Source organism: Benincasa hispida, chromosome 11, assembly GCF_009727055.1.
Source record: "Benincasa hispida cultivar B227 chromosome 11, ASM972705v1, whole genome shotgun sequence".
Taxonomy (NCBI): Eukaryota; Viridiplantae; Streptophyta; class Magnoliopsida; order Cucurbitales; family Cucurbitaceae; genus Benincasa; species Benincasa hispida.
Window position 1 is genome coordinate 59,724,436 of NC_052359.1, and position 18,958 is coordinate 59,743,393.

At 30.2% G+C, this 18,958-nt stretch overlaps 2 protein-coding genes across 4 annotated transcripts; one reads left to right on the forward strand and one right to left on the reverse strand.

The window, feature by feature from the left end:
• Positions 1-6,958: 6,958 nt before the first annotated feature.
• LOC120089760 lies at positions 6,959-10,683 on the forward strand. 2 transcript variants are annotated; one of them, XM_039047148.1, is made up of 8 exons: positions 6,959-7,301; positions 7,673-8,134; positions 8,747-8,912; positions 9,142-9,436; positions 9,593-9,665; positions 9,838-9,928; positions 10,031-10,110; positions 10,256-10,520. In XM_039047148.1, the coding sequence occupies exons 1-8, from the start codon at positions 7,221-7,223 to the stop codon at positions 10,373-10,375; spliced, it is 1,368 nt and encodes a 455-aa protein (XP_038903076.1). In that variant the 5' UTR covers positions 6,959-7,220; the 3' UTR covers positions 10,376-10,520. The 2 variants fall into 2 exon arrangements, with proteins under 2 accessions (XP_038903076.1, XP_038903075.1); XM_039047147.1 differs by having other exon boundaries at positions 6,961-7,301; positions 10,210-10,683.
• Positions 10,684-13,639: 2,956 nt separating this feature from the next.
• On the reverse strand, positions 13,640-16,962 carry LOC120089851 (zinc finger protein BALDIBIS-like). 2 transcript variants are annotated; one of them, XM_039047264.1, is made up of 5 exons: positions 16,404-16,962; positions 15,891-16,290; positions 14,709-15,508; positions 14,019-14,217; positions 13,640-13,922 (listed from the first exon to the last, which is right to left on the reverse strand). In XM_039047264.1, exons 1-4 carry the CDS (start codon positions 16,543-16,545, stop codon positions 14,060-14,062), a joined length of 1,500 nt encoding a protein of 499 aa, XP_038903192.1. In that variant the 5' UTR covers positions 16,546-16,962; the 3' UTR covers positions 13,640-13,922; positions 14,019-14,059. The 2 variants fall into 2 exon arrangements, with proteins under 2 accessions (XP_038903192.1, XP_038903191.1); XM_039047263.1 differs by having other exon boundaries at positions 13,644-13,927; positions 16,404-16,961.
• Positions 16,963-18,958: the final 1,996 nt, after the last annotated feature.

The following is an 18,958-nucleotide window of genomic DNA, read 5'->3' on the forward strand; positions in this document are numbered from 1 at the left end:
GAAAAGTTTCATTTGATAAATTTCTTTCGAGTTGAATTAAAAGATGAAATTTGTGTTGCAACTTATGGGTAAAAATAAGAAGACAGATAATATTATTTATATCCATGTTCAAAATTAAAAATCATTTTTACCATTTTTTTAATCTCAAATGATTTCGTTAAAATTATTTACATAAATAATTTTTATGTGATTGATATTCTAAATTATGTCACATACAGTGGCCAAATGCACGTAGGGTAGGGATAGCAAAATTTTTAGTAGCTCTCCGACCCAACCGAAACGGGAAATCCTCTATTTGACCAGATACGGGAGTCAAATTGGAGATTTAAATTGAATGGCCGATCAAAGACTCAGGAGGGAACAGGGCCTCACCCCCAACTAGATCCCTGACTCCACCCTATTGCTATCTCTAACGTGTAAGAGGCCAAGGGATAGATGCCCTTCAAATTATCGTTTTTTATATTTTTAATATAAATTGCAAGTAATAATTACTAGTATATATAAAATTAAATTCACGATATTTATCAAAATCTCTCCATGATGCATTGGTATTGGGGCACACCTAACGTGCATGTTGCCATTAGTAAAAGAATTTTATTTTAAAAAAATGAAGTTTTTGTTAAGTTTCTCGGTCAAAAAACATTCTATTGAAAATATAACATTTATCTTTTATTTTACATAATTTTCACGTTTACATTACTTGGATAGATATTTTAAAGAAAAAATAATGGAGATAGAGATTATATACTCGTTGTCTTCAATAATATTGTAGGTATAGTATCCCTGTATAAAACTCTTTGATTTGCCATTGGTCACATGTATCTTTCAATTTCCACTAATTCTTATTTTAAAATGAATATTTTTTATAAAAAAACTCCCGCAAAAGGAAAATATTTTCATAGTTTTAAGAGAACAATTAAAATCTCAGCAAACTTGGGATGTTTGTGTATAATTCAACCAAAAAAAGGAAAAAGAAAAAGAAAAAAGAATTTAAGAGTTGCTAAGAAGTGGGAAAAAAACTTGTTTCATGGATACTTTGTGTATGGGCCAAAAGCTCTCAATAGTAGAGCCCAATACATAAGGATGGTTGGGGCTTTTAACCATTATAAAAGCCCAAAAAACATCTGAAGAAGGGGGCCGAATCCTGGTCTAAATGGGCCTATTAGGTAATTCTCATAGAAAAATCAGACTTTATGCCAAAAGAACTTGAAACTATATCATATTTTCAAGAACTGACAAGAGAAATAGCAAAATTTAAAGTTTTATTTAAAAAAAATGATAAAAATATTTTTAAATTGTAAAAATAGAAAAATAAATTTAAATAATAGAAAATACAAATTGGTAAATGACCAAACTACCCCAGAGACTAATAAATTGAATACAAATAGACAATGCTTAAAAAACAATTCGAAAACTGCAAATACATTCTATCTAAATTTCTAGAAGAAAAAAAAATACAATCTCAACTAAAAACTAAAAAATAAATAGCATGGTCAAAATTTTATAAACGGTTCGAAAATCTAAAAACTCGCCAATATGGTCACCATCGAGAAACAATTGGCGGTTGTTTCTTCAATGAACGACCACGATGTTGTGTCTGTGGTGTGATGGTCACTGATGGTGACATGTGGCTACTTAGAGAACCAGTCGATGATGAGCAAAAGAAGATTTGACAATCATGCAAACCAAAATGTAGTAGAGAGGGTGATGGTGAGAGAAGAACAAATTGAAGGTTCTAAAGGAGATGACCCAAGATGCGGCTGTGATGAGAAGAGTATGCTAGCATAGATTTTAGAAGAAGTTGTGGATGTGTTATGGCTACAAGTTTGATGCAAATGGGAAATAGGAAAGAGAGAAAGAAAAGGATGAGATAAGAGGGAGGTAAAGTAGAATTAAGATTTTTAAAATATATAGGGTGGAAAATTTTTGGATTTTTTTTCACAAATTATAAATATATTGAAACTTTGGAAATAAGGGTTAGGTTTTTTTTTTTCTTTTAAAAAAAGAAAATATAAAATAAATCTTCTCAAAATAATAAATAAGTATATAAATATGTTTTATATACCAATGATATATTGTTATATCATTAGATTACATTTTAAAAAGTATAAACTATATCAATAGTAATAATATACACACAAAAAAATAATATAATAACAAAATATATGTACAAATAAAAAAAAGATAGAATCTAATAACAAAAGATAGATTCAAATAGATATTCTTGGGGGAAAATCTGGAAGAAACTCTAATTTAAATCCGGAAACACAAAAAATAAAGGTTAAAATTGCATAACTTTATATCTTCATGTTACAATTATACCGTAAATGTATATTAGTTAATTTTCAGAGCCCATCAAAGACAAACTGAAAATACATTTAATTTTATATAACATTTTGAAGCGGATAACAACATGTTTAAACTAATGAAAAAAGATATAGATAAAACAACAAAAAATTAAAACAATTGAAAAATAGTTAGATAAACCAAAATTGATAATAATGTAGTTGAAGAGAATGTTCAGTTTATGCCGAATTATTATTCAAACATATATTGTATTTTCAACATTACAGATACATTAGAAAATAGTCAACTACCACACATAAATCATAACTCCAATTCTCTGGCGTTCCCTACAACTGTGAAAGTTCTGATTTATTGTAGTGTTTAACTCTGATTCTCTCTGATGAGCAATATTTCATCTTCTTTGGTTGAAAAATAAAATAAGTTGATTATAATAATGAAACAAAGGAAGATTGAACTCGTTCTTGAGGGAGGGCAGTTGTTATTGAGGAAGGACAGATTGTTCTTGAGGGAGGGCAGTTGTTCTTGAGGAAAATCAACAATTATCCTGTATACAGAGCTCATTCTTGTTTATGATTCTATATTTATCAAGTATTTGTAGTTTCATTAATAACAACAACTACAAATCAGACAAAGACAATTCATGTATTTTGAATATTTGTTGGTTTTGCCATTATTCAGAACGAAATTCTAAATTTTTTCATACGTTCCAATTTCCCTATTTTCAAATTTGTATAAGATAAAATAATCTATTATCGGTATATTTTAGGTATTTATTAAAATTTTTCATATTACCAAAATACCCTAAAATGTAATAAATGAATTAGCTCACATATAATGTAAAATTATTTTTCCTTGGAAAACGTTTTCCATTAATGATAATTTCATGTTTTTATTTTTATTTCGTATTAAGTGACCAATCAATTTTATTTTTTCCTTCCATGTTTCAATAATATATACTTTTTTTTTTTTAATAATGTGTATTATTTTCCTTTCTTCATCACAATTTTGCCGTGTCTCAATTTTCCTTCCTCATTTTGTTTTTCCATTGTATCTCTTTCGAAATGTTAGTTCTTCATTTTTTATGTATATGATATCTATAGAGAAGGCCTTATTTCATTTATGAATTTGAGTCATAATTTGTCTTCATATTGTGATATATACCTAATAATTATATCAATACTATGTTTATTATGTAATAGATACTTCATATTTTCATATCATACTAATTCTAATATGATAGTACTTGGTGTAGTTTGATATTATATAATATATACCCATATTTTTATACTATTTTCATTTTTGTTAATACATGTATTTCACCTACTTTGCACATGCACTATATAGTTATTATTCTCAAAGATATATTTGTTCATCATCAATGTCATGTTTTTTCGCAAAAATATTTTTGTCATATATATAACTCCCCATAGTAAATATCAATTTATACCCCTAAACTTTAGAGGTTGTATCAATTTATACCCTAAATTAATAATTTTATCAATTTAAATCTTGAACTTTGTGAGTTATATTAATTTAAACCTCAAATTAATAATTATATCAATTTAAACCATGAACTTTTAGGGTTATATCAATTTAAACCCTGAATTTTCATAAATGTATCAATTTAAACCCTTCATTATGTGTCATTTGAATAAACATAGTGTAAGACTTGTAATTTTATCAACTAAACCACTAAACTTCCATAAGACTTGTAATTAAGACTCCGTTTGATAACCATTTGGTTTTTTGTTTTTATTTTTAAAATTTAAGCTTATTTCATCAACATTTCTTACAATGATTGTCATCTTTTTTAGTACAATGGTTGAATTCATAGCTAAATTTAAAAAACAAAAACAACTTTTTAAAAGCTACTTTTTATAGTTCTCAAAATTTGGCTTGATTTTTTAAACCACCCATAAAAAGTAGATAACAAAGGGAGATATTTAGATAGTGTCCATAAGCTTAATTTTAAAAAATAAAATGATTACTAAATGGGGCCTAAATGTTTTGCATGATATTTTTCAAACTAAATCTAAAGAAATGTATAAATTGATATAATTATAAAAGTTTAGGGTTTAAATTGACATACTTAAAAAGTTCAGGGTTTAAATGGATACAATTACTAGTTTTATGGTTTAAATTGATACAACTCCCAAAATTTGGGGTTTAAATTGATAACAACCTCAAAAATTCAGAATTTACATTGTTCCAATAATTAGTTTTGAGTTTAAATCGATACGATCCCTAAAATTCAGGGGTATAATTGAAATTTGCCCTATTAAATATACCCTTACATTTTAGGAAATATGACTATAGCACGAACTCTTGAATTTTAGTTATGTACGAGATAGGTGATGCAAATAATTCCAATATTGAGTTATGTACCAAAATACAAGATATTTTTGTCCACACACTCTAAAGTCCTGAATTTTGATTTTCAAAATTATATTTTTTTTCCCTTCATTTATTACGAAGACTCGTTCAATTAATTACCTTACATTTATTTTCATTCTATTGAATTGAAGTTTTAGCTTAATTATTATGAAATTTTATTAAAAAGTTGTTGAATCAAGAAACTTAAAATTTATCTCATATAACAAAAACTTTGTGTATTTTATCCCTCGCTCTAAACAATATCAAAATGTATACCAGTCTATGAATAAGATATTTGAAAATAGAATGTCTGAGAATAAAAAATGATTGTGTTTGGATGTGTATAAAAAATGCTATCAAAATTTTATTTATAAAAATTATGCTTGTATTTAATTTAAGTTTGTATTTAATTTACGAAACTAAGCAAGAAAATCTTATATAATTTTAATAGATTAATTAAATAATCGATAAATTTAATTTAATATATTGATAAAATTTAATTAATTAAGAATTAATAATAATTTTAATTACAAATATGTAAGAATGGGGTAATTTATAATTAAAGTTAGCCAATTAATATATTTAAGGATTGTGATATTAATTATAATCTAATATTTAATCATTTTTATAATTAATTAAGTTTAGTATTAGTAATTTTGATTTTAATTAAATAATATAAGAAAATATATTTTAATAAACAATGTATTGTATAAAAAGTAACAAATGAGATAAAAATATGATATATTAATAAAGAATACTGATTTTTTTTATAAATATGATATGTTAATAATGAATGAAGTAATATAAATTAATCACAATAAATAATTAATAATGATTATATGTTCTAATGAAGGATCAAATTAAAACTAATCTCAATAAATAATTGGTTGATTATTAAAAAAAAATAAAGTAATTAATTATTGTTATTGAAAAATGAATATTTGTACTAACTAAATTTAACTAATCTTAGTTTACTAATTAAATAGATTTAAGATATTGTTAACTAATCAATTAATAATTCATGTAGAAAAGTAATGGGTCCGTCACATGGATGACCCAAAAATTAAGCAAAAAATGTGAAATGATCCGATTTCTGGAAAAAAAAATGCCAAATGACCATTTGCTAACGTCAAATTCGAGTGAAATTACAAAAATATACTCGCACGCACATAGAAAAGTAGTATCGTTCTTGCTTGTCTCGCTCTCTCTTCTTTTTTCACTCACAAATTACTATCTCTATCGCTCTAACTCGTCTCGCTCTCTCTTCGTTTCATCACTCAAAAAATCACTCCTCTCTCTCGTCTCTTGCTCACTAGAGTTGGTCGCATCGGAGCTGCTCGCATGGACTCATCATGCCAGAGAAGAAGAATTAAACGAACGGAGGAGAATAAATTGGAGAAGAAGACGACGATGTGCAGAGGAAGATTTCTCCCACCAAAGAAGAGGAAAAAGAAAAAAGAAGAGCAATAATGTAACTTCACGTGGTCATGACATTAGTAAAGGGGCATTTGACATTTTTTTCAAAAACTGAGTCATTTGCCATTTTGGACCTTTAAAATAGGTCTTTTGAGCAATTAATTCAAAAGTAATTGCATTCATTTAATAAATTTTTATTATAAAAATAAATTAAGTAAATATTTTAATAGACTGCTGTTGATTTATTAAAATGCATATTTTTATTAATTTTTTTAAATTAATATTAATTAATTAATTATATTCTAAATGAAATTATATATAAAATGAAAAATAGATGGGGAGGGGAAAAGAGAAAATCCACCATTTTGAAAATGAATATAAAACTCTGATTTATAATAAATGAGAATGTCGATAATATCTTATTTCAGAAAAAAAATGAAAATTATGAAACAAACCTGAGATTTGGATACATGTGCTAATTCTGAGACCCTCTAACTAAACGACTCCTAAACAGTTTTAAATACCAATGTCCAACTTACAACGTACCAGTTGAGTTTGGATAGACTAGAAGTGCAACCCCTTGCTAGCTTAAAGTTGGTCAATTGGATTCCATAGGAATTAATATCACATTCTCGACTTAATTACCATCTTTGTGTTATTTTAAGTGGAAAAATAAGTCAATTATCATCTTGTTCTATCTTTAGAAGGAAAAAAAAAAGTCAATTATAAACAAATTATACAAAACGTCATGTTTTAGACAAGTGGTTTTCATAATTCTGCTAATTAAAGCTCTATTCAATAATTAGTTTTCTTTGTTGTCACTTTCTTATCCCTTTTTAATTACTTGATTTTTTCCGGGTCAAGAACGGAAAATGGATAATGTAACCATATCAAACACCTGTCAGAACTCAAAAATCAGCTCTTCCAAAACATTCATATGAATGTCAATGGAATAGACCAAAACCCCAATTTTGATTCTCTTTCCCTCTGCCTTTTCCATGTTTTTTGGTTATTTTATTATCAGATTAGAGAGTTTCAAAGAAAACTTGATACCCCATTACTTTTTTTTCAAGAATCATGGTCTTGTTCCGGCAATTGGCGTGAGATAAGTTCTTCAATGAAAAATGGCTACTGGGAAGCACAATCTAGCTGAAGAAGACGGTGGAGACCCTTTGAAGAGCAAGTTTGGTGCTTCAAATCTCAAAGTAATTACAAATTTTCTGTTTATTTGTCCAAAATTTATCTGGGTTTTCTTAGGAAGTCACTTTTATTGAGTGTTTGGTAGGACTTCAATGTTGATTATAGTTAGTTTTTGTTACATTTGTCAAGTGTTGGTACTTTGTTTAGAGTTCTTGTAAAGAAAATCAGTGGACAAACAGTTATGGTTATGGGACCATACTTCAAAAGTCGAATCAAACCAATGAAATTGATGGGTTCTGGTTTTCTGTGCTCTTTCTGAATGAGAGAATTGGTTGTTTTGATTCTTCTTTGAGTTCAGGCTCATAAAATTCTGAGTTCTGTGTATATTTCCTAAATATAAAATAGTTTCATTCTGATTTTCTGCTTCAAACTGAAGGCTGAAGGAGATTCAACTGAAGAAAAGTGCCCTAATTTGCACCAGAAATTTGATAATCTTCCTATGGATGGTCCATCACTTGCAGCTATGAACTCTGGTGAATATTCTGAGATATCAAAATCTTCCCAAATTCCAGCCCATTCTTCCAAAAGAGTGGCTTTCTCCCCTCTATCTTCCCCAAGTTTTTCTAATGCTGCATTTTCCCAAGGCGCTTCACCATCCGAAAGTAAATCAAATCCAGAAAGCATTGGTACAAGCATGAACTCCCAATATGCAAATTTAAGGTCAGATGTTGAAATGTCTCCAATCTTACCCTGCGAAGTTTCTCGTGTTGTTGCATCTCAGAGACCTAGAATATCGAGGTCGTTATCGCTTACAAAACTTTTCAACCCCAAATTGAAAAGAGAAGCAGATTTAGGATCCTCATATGAAGGGAGCATAATTGAACCTCCCATCCCAACTGTACGTATATTATCACTTCTGACCATGAAAACTGTTTATTGTGATAGATATGAATTATATGATTATGTTTTATAGCACTATTTCCACCCGTCTTCATTCTTATTGTTGAAATATCTTGAATCTCTCTATTTGTATTTTCTGATATTCCTCTCTAATAATAAAACTGCTCTCTCTCCTTATGCTGGTGGATGTATCTAACAACCTATTAGTGAACCACGTATGTGTTGATTTCTTCTTGTTCTTTATTCTTTGATTGTCATTCTTGTATCTTTCATAACATTTATACTTTGCAACGACTTTGTAGAACGGTTCTTGTGAGTCAGTTGGAGAGCTCTACTTGATTGCTCTCTACTAAGCTAGCCAATTTGAAGGGTTTCACATTTTGGATTGAAGTTTTGTATTTTAAGTCTTTAGATCATCAACTTCGGCATTTTCGGGACTGGGCTTAGTTTTTATGGTTGAGTCAGCATCAATGTAACTTTTCGTATGCAATGCATTGTGAAGCTACTCCCTTAACATCATTACAATTTGATTGGTTTATCCCTTTTGCTCAAACAGTTTTTTTCCAACTGTGTTTTCTATTTGGTTCTTACAGAATTCCTCACATTACAGAGAGACTTGGCTCAAAGGTCGATGCATCGTTCCTATTCTGTACCATTGATCAGAGAAGATGGAAGTGTATTATTACATGGTAATATTGTTCGTCCGATTCCAATCTCTCCACAAATTGGCAAAGAGATCGTTATGACCCCATTTAAATCACCAACACATCATAATGGTAATATTTCTTATGTTGTTTTGTTTTCGGTTTTTCGCATCAACTAGATTCCTTCTCCATTCTTGAAGTGCCATGGAAGTCATGTTTTCTTCACTCTTCGTTACTGTATAATTATTCCAATGACTCAATTTAGTTGAGGATTTTAATTGGGGGGAAGGGTGTAGACAGATATTTCCTCTGTTTTCTTTAAACTTTAATTATCAATACATGCTTTATTTTCATGATTCAGATAAAAATATAGACACTGGTGAACATATATCAGAAGAAGCTGTTTGTCGAGTATGCTTGATTGAGCTTGGGAACGGTCCCGAGACGTTCAAGATGGAATGTAACTGCAAGGGTGAACTTGCTCTGGCTCACCAAGAATGTGCTATCAAATGGTTTAGCACTAAAGGTAACAGAATATGCGATGTGTGCAGGCAAGAGGTTCAGAATCTTCCAATTGAACTGTTACGAGTGCATGCCGTTCAGACGTACAACTTCCAAGGAAGCGGAACCAATTCAGTTGCTGTTACTCGATACAGGCAAGTAAAGCCATTTCTCCATTGGAATGTGAATGCATCCAGGAAAAGGGTATCCATTCTCTTAACGTAGTACATAAAAATCTGCCCGATTGTCAGAAGACGAATTCCAATTTGTGTTTGAGTCGAAAACTGAACTTTTTTGCGAACATTCTACAGGGTTTGGCAGGATGTTCCTTTTCTTGTTATCATCAACATGCTAGCTTACTTTGGCTTCCTAGAGCAACTCCTGGTATTCTAGCACTTCTCCAACTCTTCTCCTTCTTAATTATCTACCTCGTAATGTTCTTCTCTATCGATCAATGGCGTTAACAATGTTACACCAGTAGACGGGTGGGGATTAATGTATGGTTTGCTTATCCTTTTCAAGGCTGTTCGGATTGCTAATACCAGTGCCTGTGCAGGCTCATAAAATGGGATCAAGTGCTCTAGCTATTTCTCTTCCATTTTCTTGCATATTTGGTCTTCTTGCATCCATGACTGCAGCAACCATGGGTAGGGCTTTACTCGTTCGTTCAAGACGTTATACGGAAAATAATTTTCCGATGCTTGTTCTTGATATCAATCCGTATTAATACTATTGAAGTTTGTTGTCAGTATGGAAGAAGTATATATGGATTTATGCAGCTATTCAGCTTGCTTTAGTGATCGCCTTTTCTCATGTTTTCTACTCAAAGGTAAGAATTTACTTCGAAAACTGTAGTGATATTGATGCAATGTGAAGAAGAGATGCATTGTTTAGCATTCAAGTAAATCGTGTTTGTTTGGATCTATAGTTTCGTATGCAGGCTATTGTAGCTGTTCTTCTTGCCACCTTTTCAGGCTTTGGGGTTACAATGGCTCTTACGTCCGTTCTCGAGAGAATTCTTCGACGAACAAGACCATGGGTCGATCAATCAACCCATCAAACTATGTCAACTATGCAGCCAGATGGATCTTTGACAATACCGCATCAGATGCAAGCAGATCCTCCACTTGGTCTTCAACGGCGAGTCGAGGAACCGATGCAGCCTCAAACAGTACGCGAAACCTTGCTCTTGAGCCAAATTGATCCTCATGGTCAAGATATTGAAATGGGAACTTCAGAAGCCATGCCTCAGAGGCTGACCATATCAGTGTGCCATTGACAGGGAGTTCAAACTATTGTATATGCTTTCACATTCTGTGTATTTCATCCCATTGTTGCTATAGACTATGTAGATGATTAATGTAAATAATTTTTCTATGAGAATTCTATAAATTTATATACATATAAATGTTTTATCATACATTTTTATAGTTTTCTTTGATTAGAGAAAGTCAAAATCTGGGATTATTAAAATCTATTTTGGCATTTGAAAACTATATTAGAAAATGCATAATAAAAACATCTGAATATTTGTATGGAAGTTGTAACAACTTAGTCAATATATTTTCAAATTTATAACAATTTAGTCTTCATAAATCTCGTCAAAAAATTTAAATTTTTATTATGTAAAAGCAAAATTTGATCTCTAATTAGTTTTTTAATCTAAACGTGTAACAAATTTCATTTAATATTAATAATATTCTATACGATTGAAACTAAAATGTTACAAAAATTAGTTTTAACCTTAAATTTATAAACATATAATATTGTTGTATTTTGATAATATGGTTTTCAAGAAGATTTGAAATTTTTATTTTAATTCACTTTGTTCATTATTTTTATTGCCTTAGTTACTTAATGATACACTCTTATCTTAGACGTATGTCCTAAAGTTTATGGAGAAAAATAAAATATAGTATTGAATATCACATATTTTAGAACATCTTATCAGGAAAAAAAAAACAAAAAATTCATTTTGATGAGTGATATGTAGTAGCTACAATAATCTTTTTCAAACTTATTATTATTATTGTTATTTTTTTTCTAATTTTATTTGACAAGATTTTCACAACATTACTTTTCTGATTGACATAGCTACTTTTTTAAAAAAAGGTCAACTTTGTTCCCTTTTCTTTTTGTAATTTAACACAAAAAGGTAGACATCATTACACTATAATTTCAATACAAATCAAGAAAAACTTTTTTCACCTTTTCCCTTTTTGTGCATTTTGATAGATCTTCCCTTTTGAAAGTCCTTTTTTTTTTTTTTTTATTTTAGGACTTCAAAAAGTTGAACTTCTCCAAAAAAAAAAAATAATAATAATAATAAATAAATAAATAAAAACCCTTTGAATTTAGGGGATGTCCTATAGACCATTGACCATTTTTCATAGNAATAAAAATTACTTAGGGCAAAGTCAAATGTGTAGGGGTGGTTGCCCCAAGCAAGTGCTTCCCTAGGAATAAAAGTGCCCTACAATAATACCTAGGACCCTATACATTCTTGTCCATCTTAATTAGTTCCAACATTGTTTTTTCTTTGTAAACTCATCTCTCTCTTGAATTAGGGTCTTGAGATTCTCAATCTATAAACATCATTGGAAACTTAAATCATATATCCCTAAAACTCTTCATCTCTCTAATCTAATAATATATTTTAATTTACTTTGTTTTGGTTTAATTTTGCAAATGTAATATTTATAATAGTTGTTATGAGACTTTGATTTATTTATTTATTCTTTGGTGAAATAGAAGGTTGAAATTTTAGCCTTCTTGATTAGGAGTATATGCCTTAACCGGTTGTAGTATATACATATGACATTAATTTTTTTTCGATTTTCTTGATTATGCCATGTAATATATATGCTTTTCTTGAAAACAAACGTAAACTACACAAATTTAATAATTGTCTAACTGATTATCTTATTTTTTATGATGAAACTTTCAAAACGACAATATTTTCTAATTTCTCATACTAATAAAGTTTAAGATGGTATTTAATCAGAGCAATATTTGAGTACATCCTACAATGTACCTATTTTTGTTCATCACATAGGTATAACCTGAAATGTACTTTAGTATTTTATACATTCAACGATATATCCCCAACATTGTCAATCATGTAAACTAAAGAAATTTATTATTGTTGTTGTTGTTGTTATTATTAATATTATGCCTCTCAAAGGTTTTGTGTAATCATTAAATTGAAAGAAAAAAAACCCAATGAATTAATTTTAACTTGGGTAATTATAATTGGTAGCATTTTTAGGAATAATAACCAAGTGTATAACATCATTTTAAAAAAATTACAAATATAGACAAGTCTATCCGCGATAGACTTTTATCGTTGATAGACTAGACTTCCAAGTCTATCAGCGATCAACTTCTATTGTTTATTCTAGCACTGATAGACTCCTACCAATAATAGGGTCTATCACTACCAATAATATGATCTATCACTACCAATAATATGGTCGGTCTATCACGGATAGACTATTTAAATTTGATCATATTTGTAATTTTTTTTTTACATTATGTTATATCTACTAATATTTTGGGTCTAATGTCTATATTTGCAACTACCCCTTTTAATTTTTATAATGAAACTCTAAACTTGAACAAACATTGAAATATTGATCTCTTTGAAATTACGTATTAGAAAATTTTCCATGAACCCATCCATAAATCACTTAAAATTCAACCAATTTTTAAGAAAAATCAAGTTATCATAATAATGTCTAACCAAATGCTCGAATTCTACCTTCCATCTTTCCTAATACATGATCTTTTAAAATTTGGAAGGAAAAAAGAAAACAGTGTACTAAAAAAAAGGCTCATGCATGTTGACATAAAAAAAACAAGTAAAGTTTAAATACACTTTTAATAGATTTTAAAACTACTCATTTTTCTTGAAAAATTAGTCTTTATTATGACTTTATTTTTAATAAATTGTGAAAATATATTGACATAATATCTTTCATCGTAGGAATGATTTTAAATAAATGAAAATGAGTCAACTTGTTTATAAATATAGGAAAGTGCCATTGGTTTATCAGCGATAGACCACGGCGATAGACATTTATCACAGTCTATAGGCATCTATGAGTGTCAATTATAGATATCTAACGCAGTCTACTGACATTTTAAATAGTTTTACTATTTAAAATAATTAACTTTATTACATGAAAATGATTATTATCATTTAATCATTTCAATAAAATTTATCTCTAAATAACTAAGTATTGGAACAAATTGTTATTTTAACCCAAAACTAATTGGTCCCAAATTGTATCATTATTATCATTATCAATTATTTTTCTTCAAGCTTACCGACGTTGACCTGATGGTGGCTGCCGGCCAGATTAATTTGACCAGTAGTCATATATATATTTATATTTATTTATATATAGAAATAGTTTTCTCTGGCAAATGCAATAATTTGAAAGCGAAATTACAAAAAGAAAGGAAAAAGAAAAATTTTAAAAGTTCAAACGACAACATAGAAAATAACAAAAGGCAAAAGAAGAAAAAGAAAAAAAGGTTTTACATGCATGGCCATTTTTACTGCTTTTTGGAACTGTCAAACTTTAAACATCCACCGGTGGCCCCCGCCGTCGGCCCCTTCTGACCGTTTCCGCCGCCCTGCACTGTAAAAAAATATGTGGCTTCCTTATCATTATGGTTAAAAATAAAACGTGGTAATTTCTCACATGAAAATTATTTTTATTTTCTACTGACCTTCCGATTTGATTAAGTTTGATGGCTTTGATGATGGGATTTTAGTGGTTGGCGGCGAATTGGCTTAATCCCACTGTTGAGTTTATGGTGGCAAATTTTGCTAGCTCCGGCGGAAGGAATGGCGGTCGGGGTGCTTCTCCTCCTCCAACTCCGAGGAAGTCCCTCGTTTGACCGCTACTTCTAATCATAACGTTGTTACCTGCATTAAGAATATGAAAAAACTGTGGAAAATATTTTTAAGTATAATAAAATGTCACTGTCTACTAATGATAGATCGTAATATATAGTAAAATTTTATTATATTTGTAAATAAGTTGTTTTATTTTCCTTTATTTAAAAACAATTTTTAAGGTTGATGTAATTTAGAGAGAAAAATGTCGCATTGTCTTGGTCTAGGGCTTTAAAAATTCATATGAAAAAGTTTAACATTTAAAATATTTTTTTCTCTAATAATTTACCCCTTTAAATTTTCATATTGAAATGTTATACATACAAAAAATTAATAATAATAATTATTATAATAATCCTGTCCTAACTCTATCCTATATAATTAGAATATAATTTAGTGATATTGGTATTTTTTTTTTCTCAATTAATATTCAGAGTCATTTGTTGAATTTAGTAGTAATTTTCAAATCTATAGCTGAAATGAGGGTTAAAAATATGAATAAAAGATTAAATTTAATTTACCGTTCTGTGGTATTAGAAGCTGGCTGAGACAATTCGAGCTTAAGTCGGAGTTGGTACCGATCATCTGAACCGAGTCAGCCATTGTCAAGCTTCTAGATTTATTAAGAGAGTTCAAGCTTACTGCATTGGAAGACGATGATGACGACGATGAAGAGCTCATTACTCCAAAAGCACCCGCACCGAAGAGCGGGGAATTATTATTGTTGTTGCTTCTAGTTGAGCCCATAAGAGCAGCCTTTTGCAGAAGGGCGGTGGCCGACATCGGAGAAGACGAAACAACAGACTGAGAAGACTGACCCGACAACAGTGCCGCTGCCGACGATGATGTAGCTTTCGACAAATTATTACCTCCCTTATTCTCAACATCTTCCTTCTCGATTACTGGCAACATCGAAAGCCCGTTTTCGGTTATGGATCCGAAAAGATTGGAAGAAGAAGAAGAAGCTCCAAAAAGGTTGGAAATATTATTATTGTTATTGTTGTGATTGTTCATTGCAGTTTCAGCTGAAGCTTGGTTCAACCAAAGTGATAATGGAGATCTGTTCTTGTGTTGATGATCTTCAAAATCTCTCAAGAAATGATCTGAATGATTGAATTGGGAAAGCCCAGAAATATCTCCAAGAGATTGAAGAGTATTATTGGTATGATGATCAATCAAAGATTGATCTTGTTGGTGAAGAAGAATATTTGAATCATTTCTAAGATTATTGAGAATATTTGTAGCTGAAACTGTTGTGATTCTTGCACTTTCTTCAGCTAAAGCATCACAAAATGCTCTGTGGGTTATGAAGCTATCTTTCCTGTAAGAGAAACAAAAATCCAACACTTTAATTTTGTCCAATCATTTGTCTTTATGTTTGTTACAATTCAATTTCTAGGTCAGAGACACAATCTTGCATTAATTACTTCTGTCTTTAACAATAAGAGTTTAAAAAAAATTAAAAAAAATTATAAAAAAAAGTGAGTTTTTGCCTTTTGCTTGATTCAAAAATGACCCATGATTTGAAAAACGTGTTTCTTCTCCAACCCTGATTGATCTGTGATACTACAGTTTGAAACTGATTTGTCTCGGTCACTACTATTAAAAAGTTAGAGGTTTTCGAATCTTCTATGTTTTGTTTGTTTGGATGGTGAGAAAAATGATTTGAACTCATTTAATTTCTTGAATGAGAGAAAGTTTACCTGGAAAAAAGGGTTCCACAATCACACTTATATTCTCTAGTCCCACAAGTTTTGGAGTGAGCTTTCCAATCAGATTGAACTGCATATTTCTTAGAACACTTGTCACATTTCCACTTCTTCTCGCCGTGTTTCCGGCTGAAATGCTTCTTTATTCCGGTGAGGTCGCCGAGGGCTCGCGACGGATCGTGGTGTACGCAGGTCTTCTCTGGACAAATATACACCTTCTTCTTGATCGGCTCCTTGTTTGTTCGTTGTCGCAACTTCCATGGTAAGTTATGCCCTCGTCGATGAAGTTGCAGATTCTGGTCTCTCTGAAAACCCTTGTTACAAATTTCACATATGAATCTATTCGTTGCCATGAGCGATTTCGGCGACAAAGCAATAACTTCCGCATCGGGATCTGCAACAACAACAACAACACAACTTATTCAAGCTCCGCATGAAAAAAACCTTATGCGATTATTTAAAAAACAAAAACAAATCAAAGAAGGAAGTAGATTAAGCGCGCCTCACCTGGGGTTCCAGGGAGGTTTCTCTTCTTCTTTGTAGCAGCGGAGGGTTTCGGTTTAGGGTTAGGGTTAGGGTTGGCATCGTCGTGCTGATGAGCAAAGGCAGTTGTAGTAGAAGAGAGAAGAGAAAAGGGATTAGTTGACATAATTTTTTGGTTTTTGGGTTCTTATTTTGGAGGTGATTGAAGATGGTTTAGACAAGAACAAACAAGAAAAGACCAAGGGATTTTTAAATTTTTCTTAATCTGCAAACAAACAACTAAAAAAACTTGAGGGAAGGGATTTTGGTTGTGTTAAAATGATGATGATGATGATCTGTTGACAAAGGAAAAGAGAGGAAGAGACTAATTGTTAGGGTTCTGCCAAAAGACAGTAAAAACCAAAGTTTTGAAGACTTTGAATCTGAACAAAAGACCTTTGGAAGAGAAAAAAAAAATTTATATATGATGATGAGAAGAGAAGAGAAGAAGAGAAGAGAGTGTGTGTTTTCTTCTAATGGAGATCTGAGGTGTGATTTTTCCCTCTTTTGTTTGCTTTTAAGAAAACACCAAAAACCAACATGTTTTTCTCTTATGAAAAACAATCTCTTCCCCCTTTTATTTTACTCTTTTTCTCTCTCCTAAACTCAAATATATATATATATATATATATATATATTGGTTTAAATATTATTTTGGTACCTGTATTTTTAATCCTTGTACTTTCACAAAGTGATACCATTCCAATCCCTTCATTTTCATTTTTAAGAGTTCAAAACGGTTACTTTTTAAAACTTCAAATACCAAAATGAATCAAAAAGTTAAAAATGTAAGGAACAAAATGAATCGAAACCAAAAGTACAGAAATCAAAGTAGTATTTAAACCTATATTTTTGAAATACTATGTGGATATTAAATTCTATTATTCTATTATCTTTTTAATTTTGTAAGCCATATGTTGGAATGGACAACCAACTCTCTCTGTTTGTCTCTCTCTTTCTCTCTCTTTCTATACACATGCTTTGTAACCAGAATGTATATACAGTTCTTCATTTTTTTTTTCAACATTTTTGAGGTTCAAACTTCAACAGTACATTCAACTTTTCAATGAAAAAAGTGGGGGTCCCATTTGATGAGTTATATTCAAAGCTATCATATTAATTAATTATATATATATATATATATACATATATTTATATACAGATGTAAACTTACTAACTACACCAAACTCTTTGTTTGTCTTTGATCAACTATATGAAAGATATGGTGTTAGTGTTGACTCATTGTGTTACATAAAGTTTGGTTGAAAAGGTATATATATGGATTTGTGTATAGCTTCTCTCTTTAAAGCAAATAAATGAGAACTTGTAATGAGTTTTAATAAAAATTTAATCATTCATGTAAGACTTTAGTCGCATGTCTATTTAAACTTTTCTACTAAGGAAATAGACCAAAAAGTCAATCTAGCTTGTAAGGAAAGGAATTCATATCGATATGTATGTGTCAAACATGCTCCAGTAATTTAAATTACTGTTGAGGTCGTAGTAGTATTCAGCTACTTGAGTTAGGATTAGGATAAGGATAGTATAGCATAGCTCTTTAAATAGGATGTCTCTCTTCTATTCATACCATTTCTTACTATCCAATGTTATATATCATGATTGTACGTAGAAAATGTGAGAAGGGAAAGGAGATGGACATGTACCTCAATTGAGCTATTCGTATGTATTCGATGTCACTCCTTAATTCGACCTTTAATAGTTTCAATAGGAGACTTCGACGTCTAGTCTAAATGACTCTAGAGAAGCTCACCTATAACATCTAACTATAAATGAACCCATAATAGCAAATGTAAAACATAACTACTAGTGTTATTTTACACAATAGTCCAAATTGATAAAGCCAAAAACCTCCTCCCCAAATATACCTTGTTTAAACTTGTGGTCAACAAAAATGTTCTTTACTCATGAATAACTACCATGTGATTGTCTTTTTCCTAATAGAATACTTTAAAAAATGACATTATTCTATCCTTTCACAAAAGACTATTACCCAAACAACTCCACCTAAAACTTTAATTAGTAAGTTTCTAAACTAAAAAGATCTCTATACACACACATACACAAGTCAATACTCAAAGTTTTGTTTTCAAGAACAAAAGTTGATATCAATCAATCACTTTCCACACTCATTCTCAAACGCTAACTCAAACTTCAAAAACCATATTGGAAAATAAATTGAAAAACATACGAACACCGTTAAAACCCTAGCACCAACCCAATTGAAGCAATTCCCATGATGAATATTTATATATTCAAAAAAAACAAAAACAAAAAAATGAAAAATAGTGGACCTATATGTACATTAACAGATAGAGATATTCACAAGGTGGGCGGGCCACGTTAAGGATAGTTTCTCTATTTCTATCTCTCCTCCTTATTTCAATTTCATCCCGTGAAATTTTCCATTTAATTTTTCGAAGTTCTAAGTGAAAATTTCCAATAGGAAAAATTTGCAAGGATTGAATTCTCACAAAGATCTTCTGTTTAATTTTTTAAATTTTTGTTTAATTATATAACAA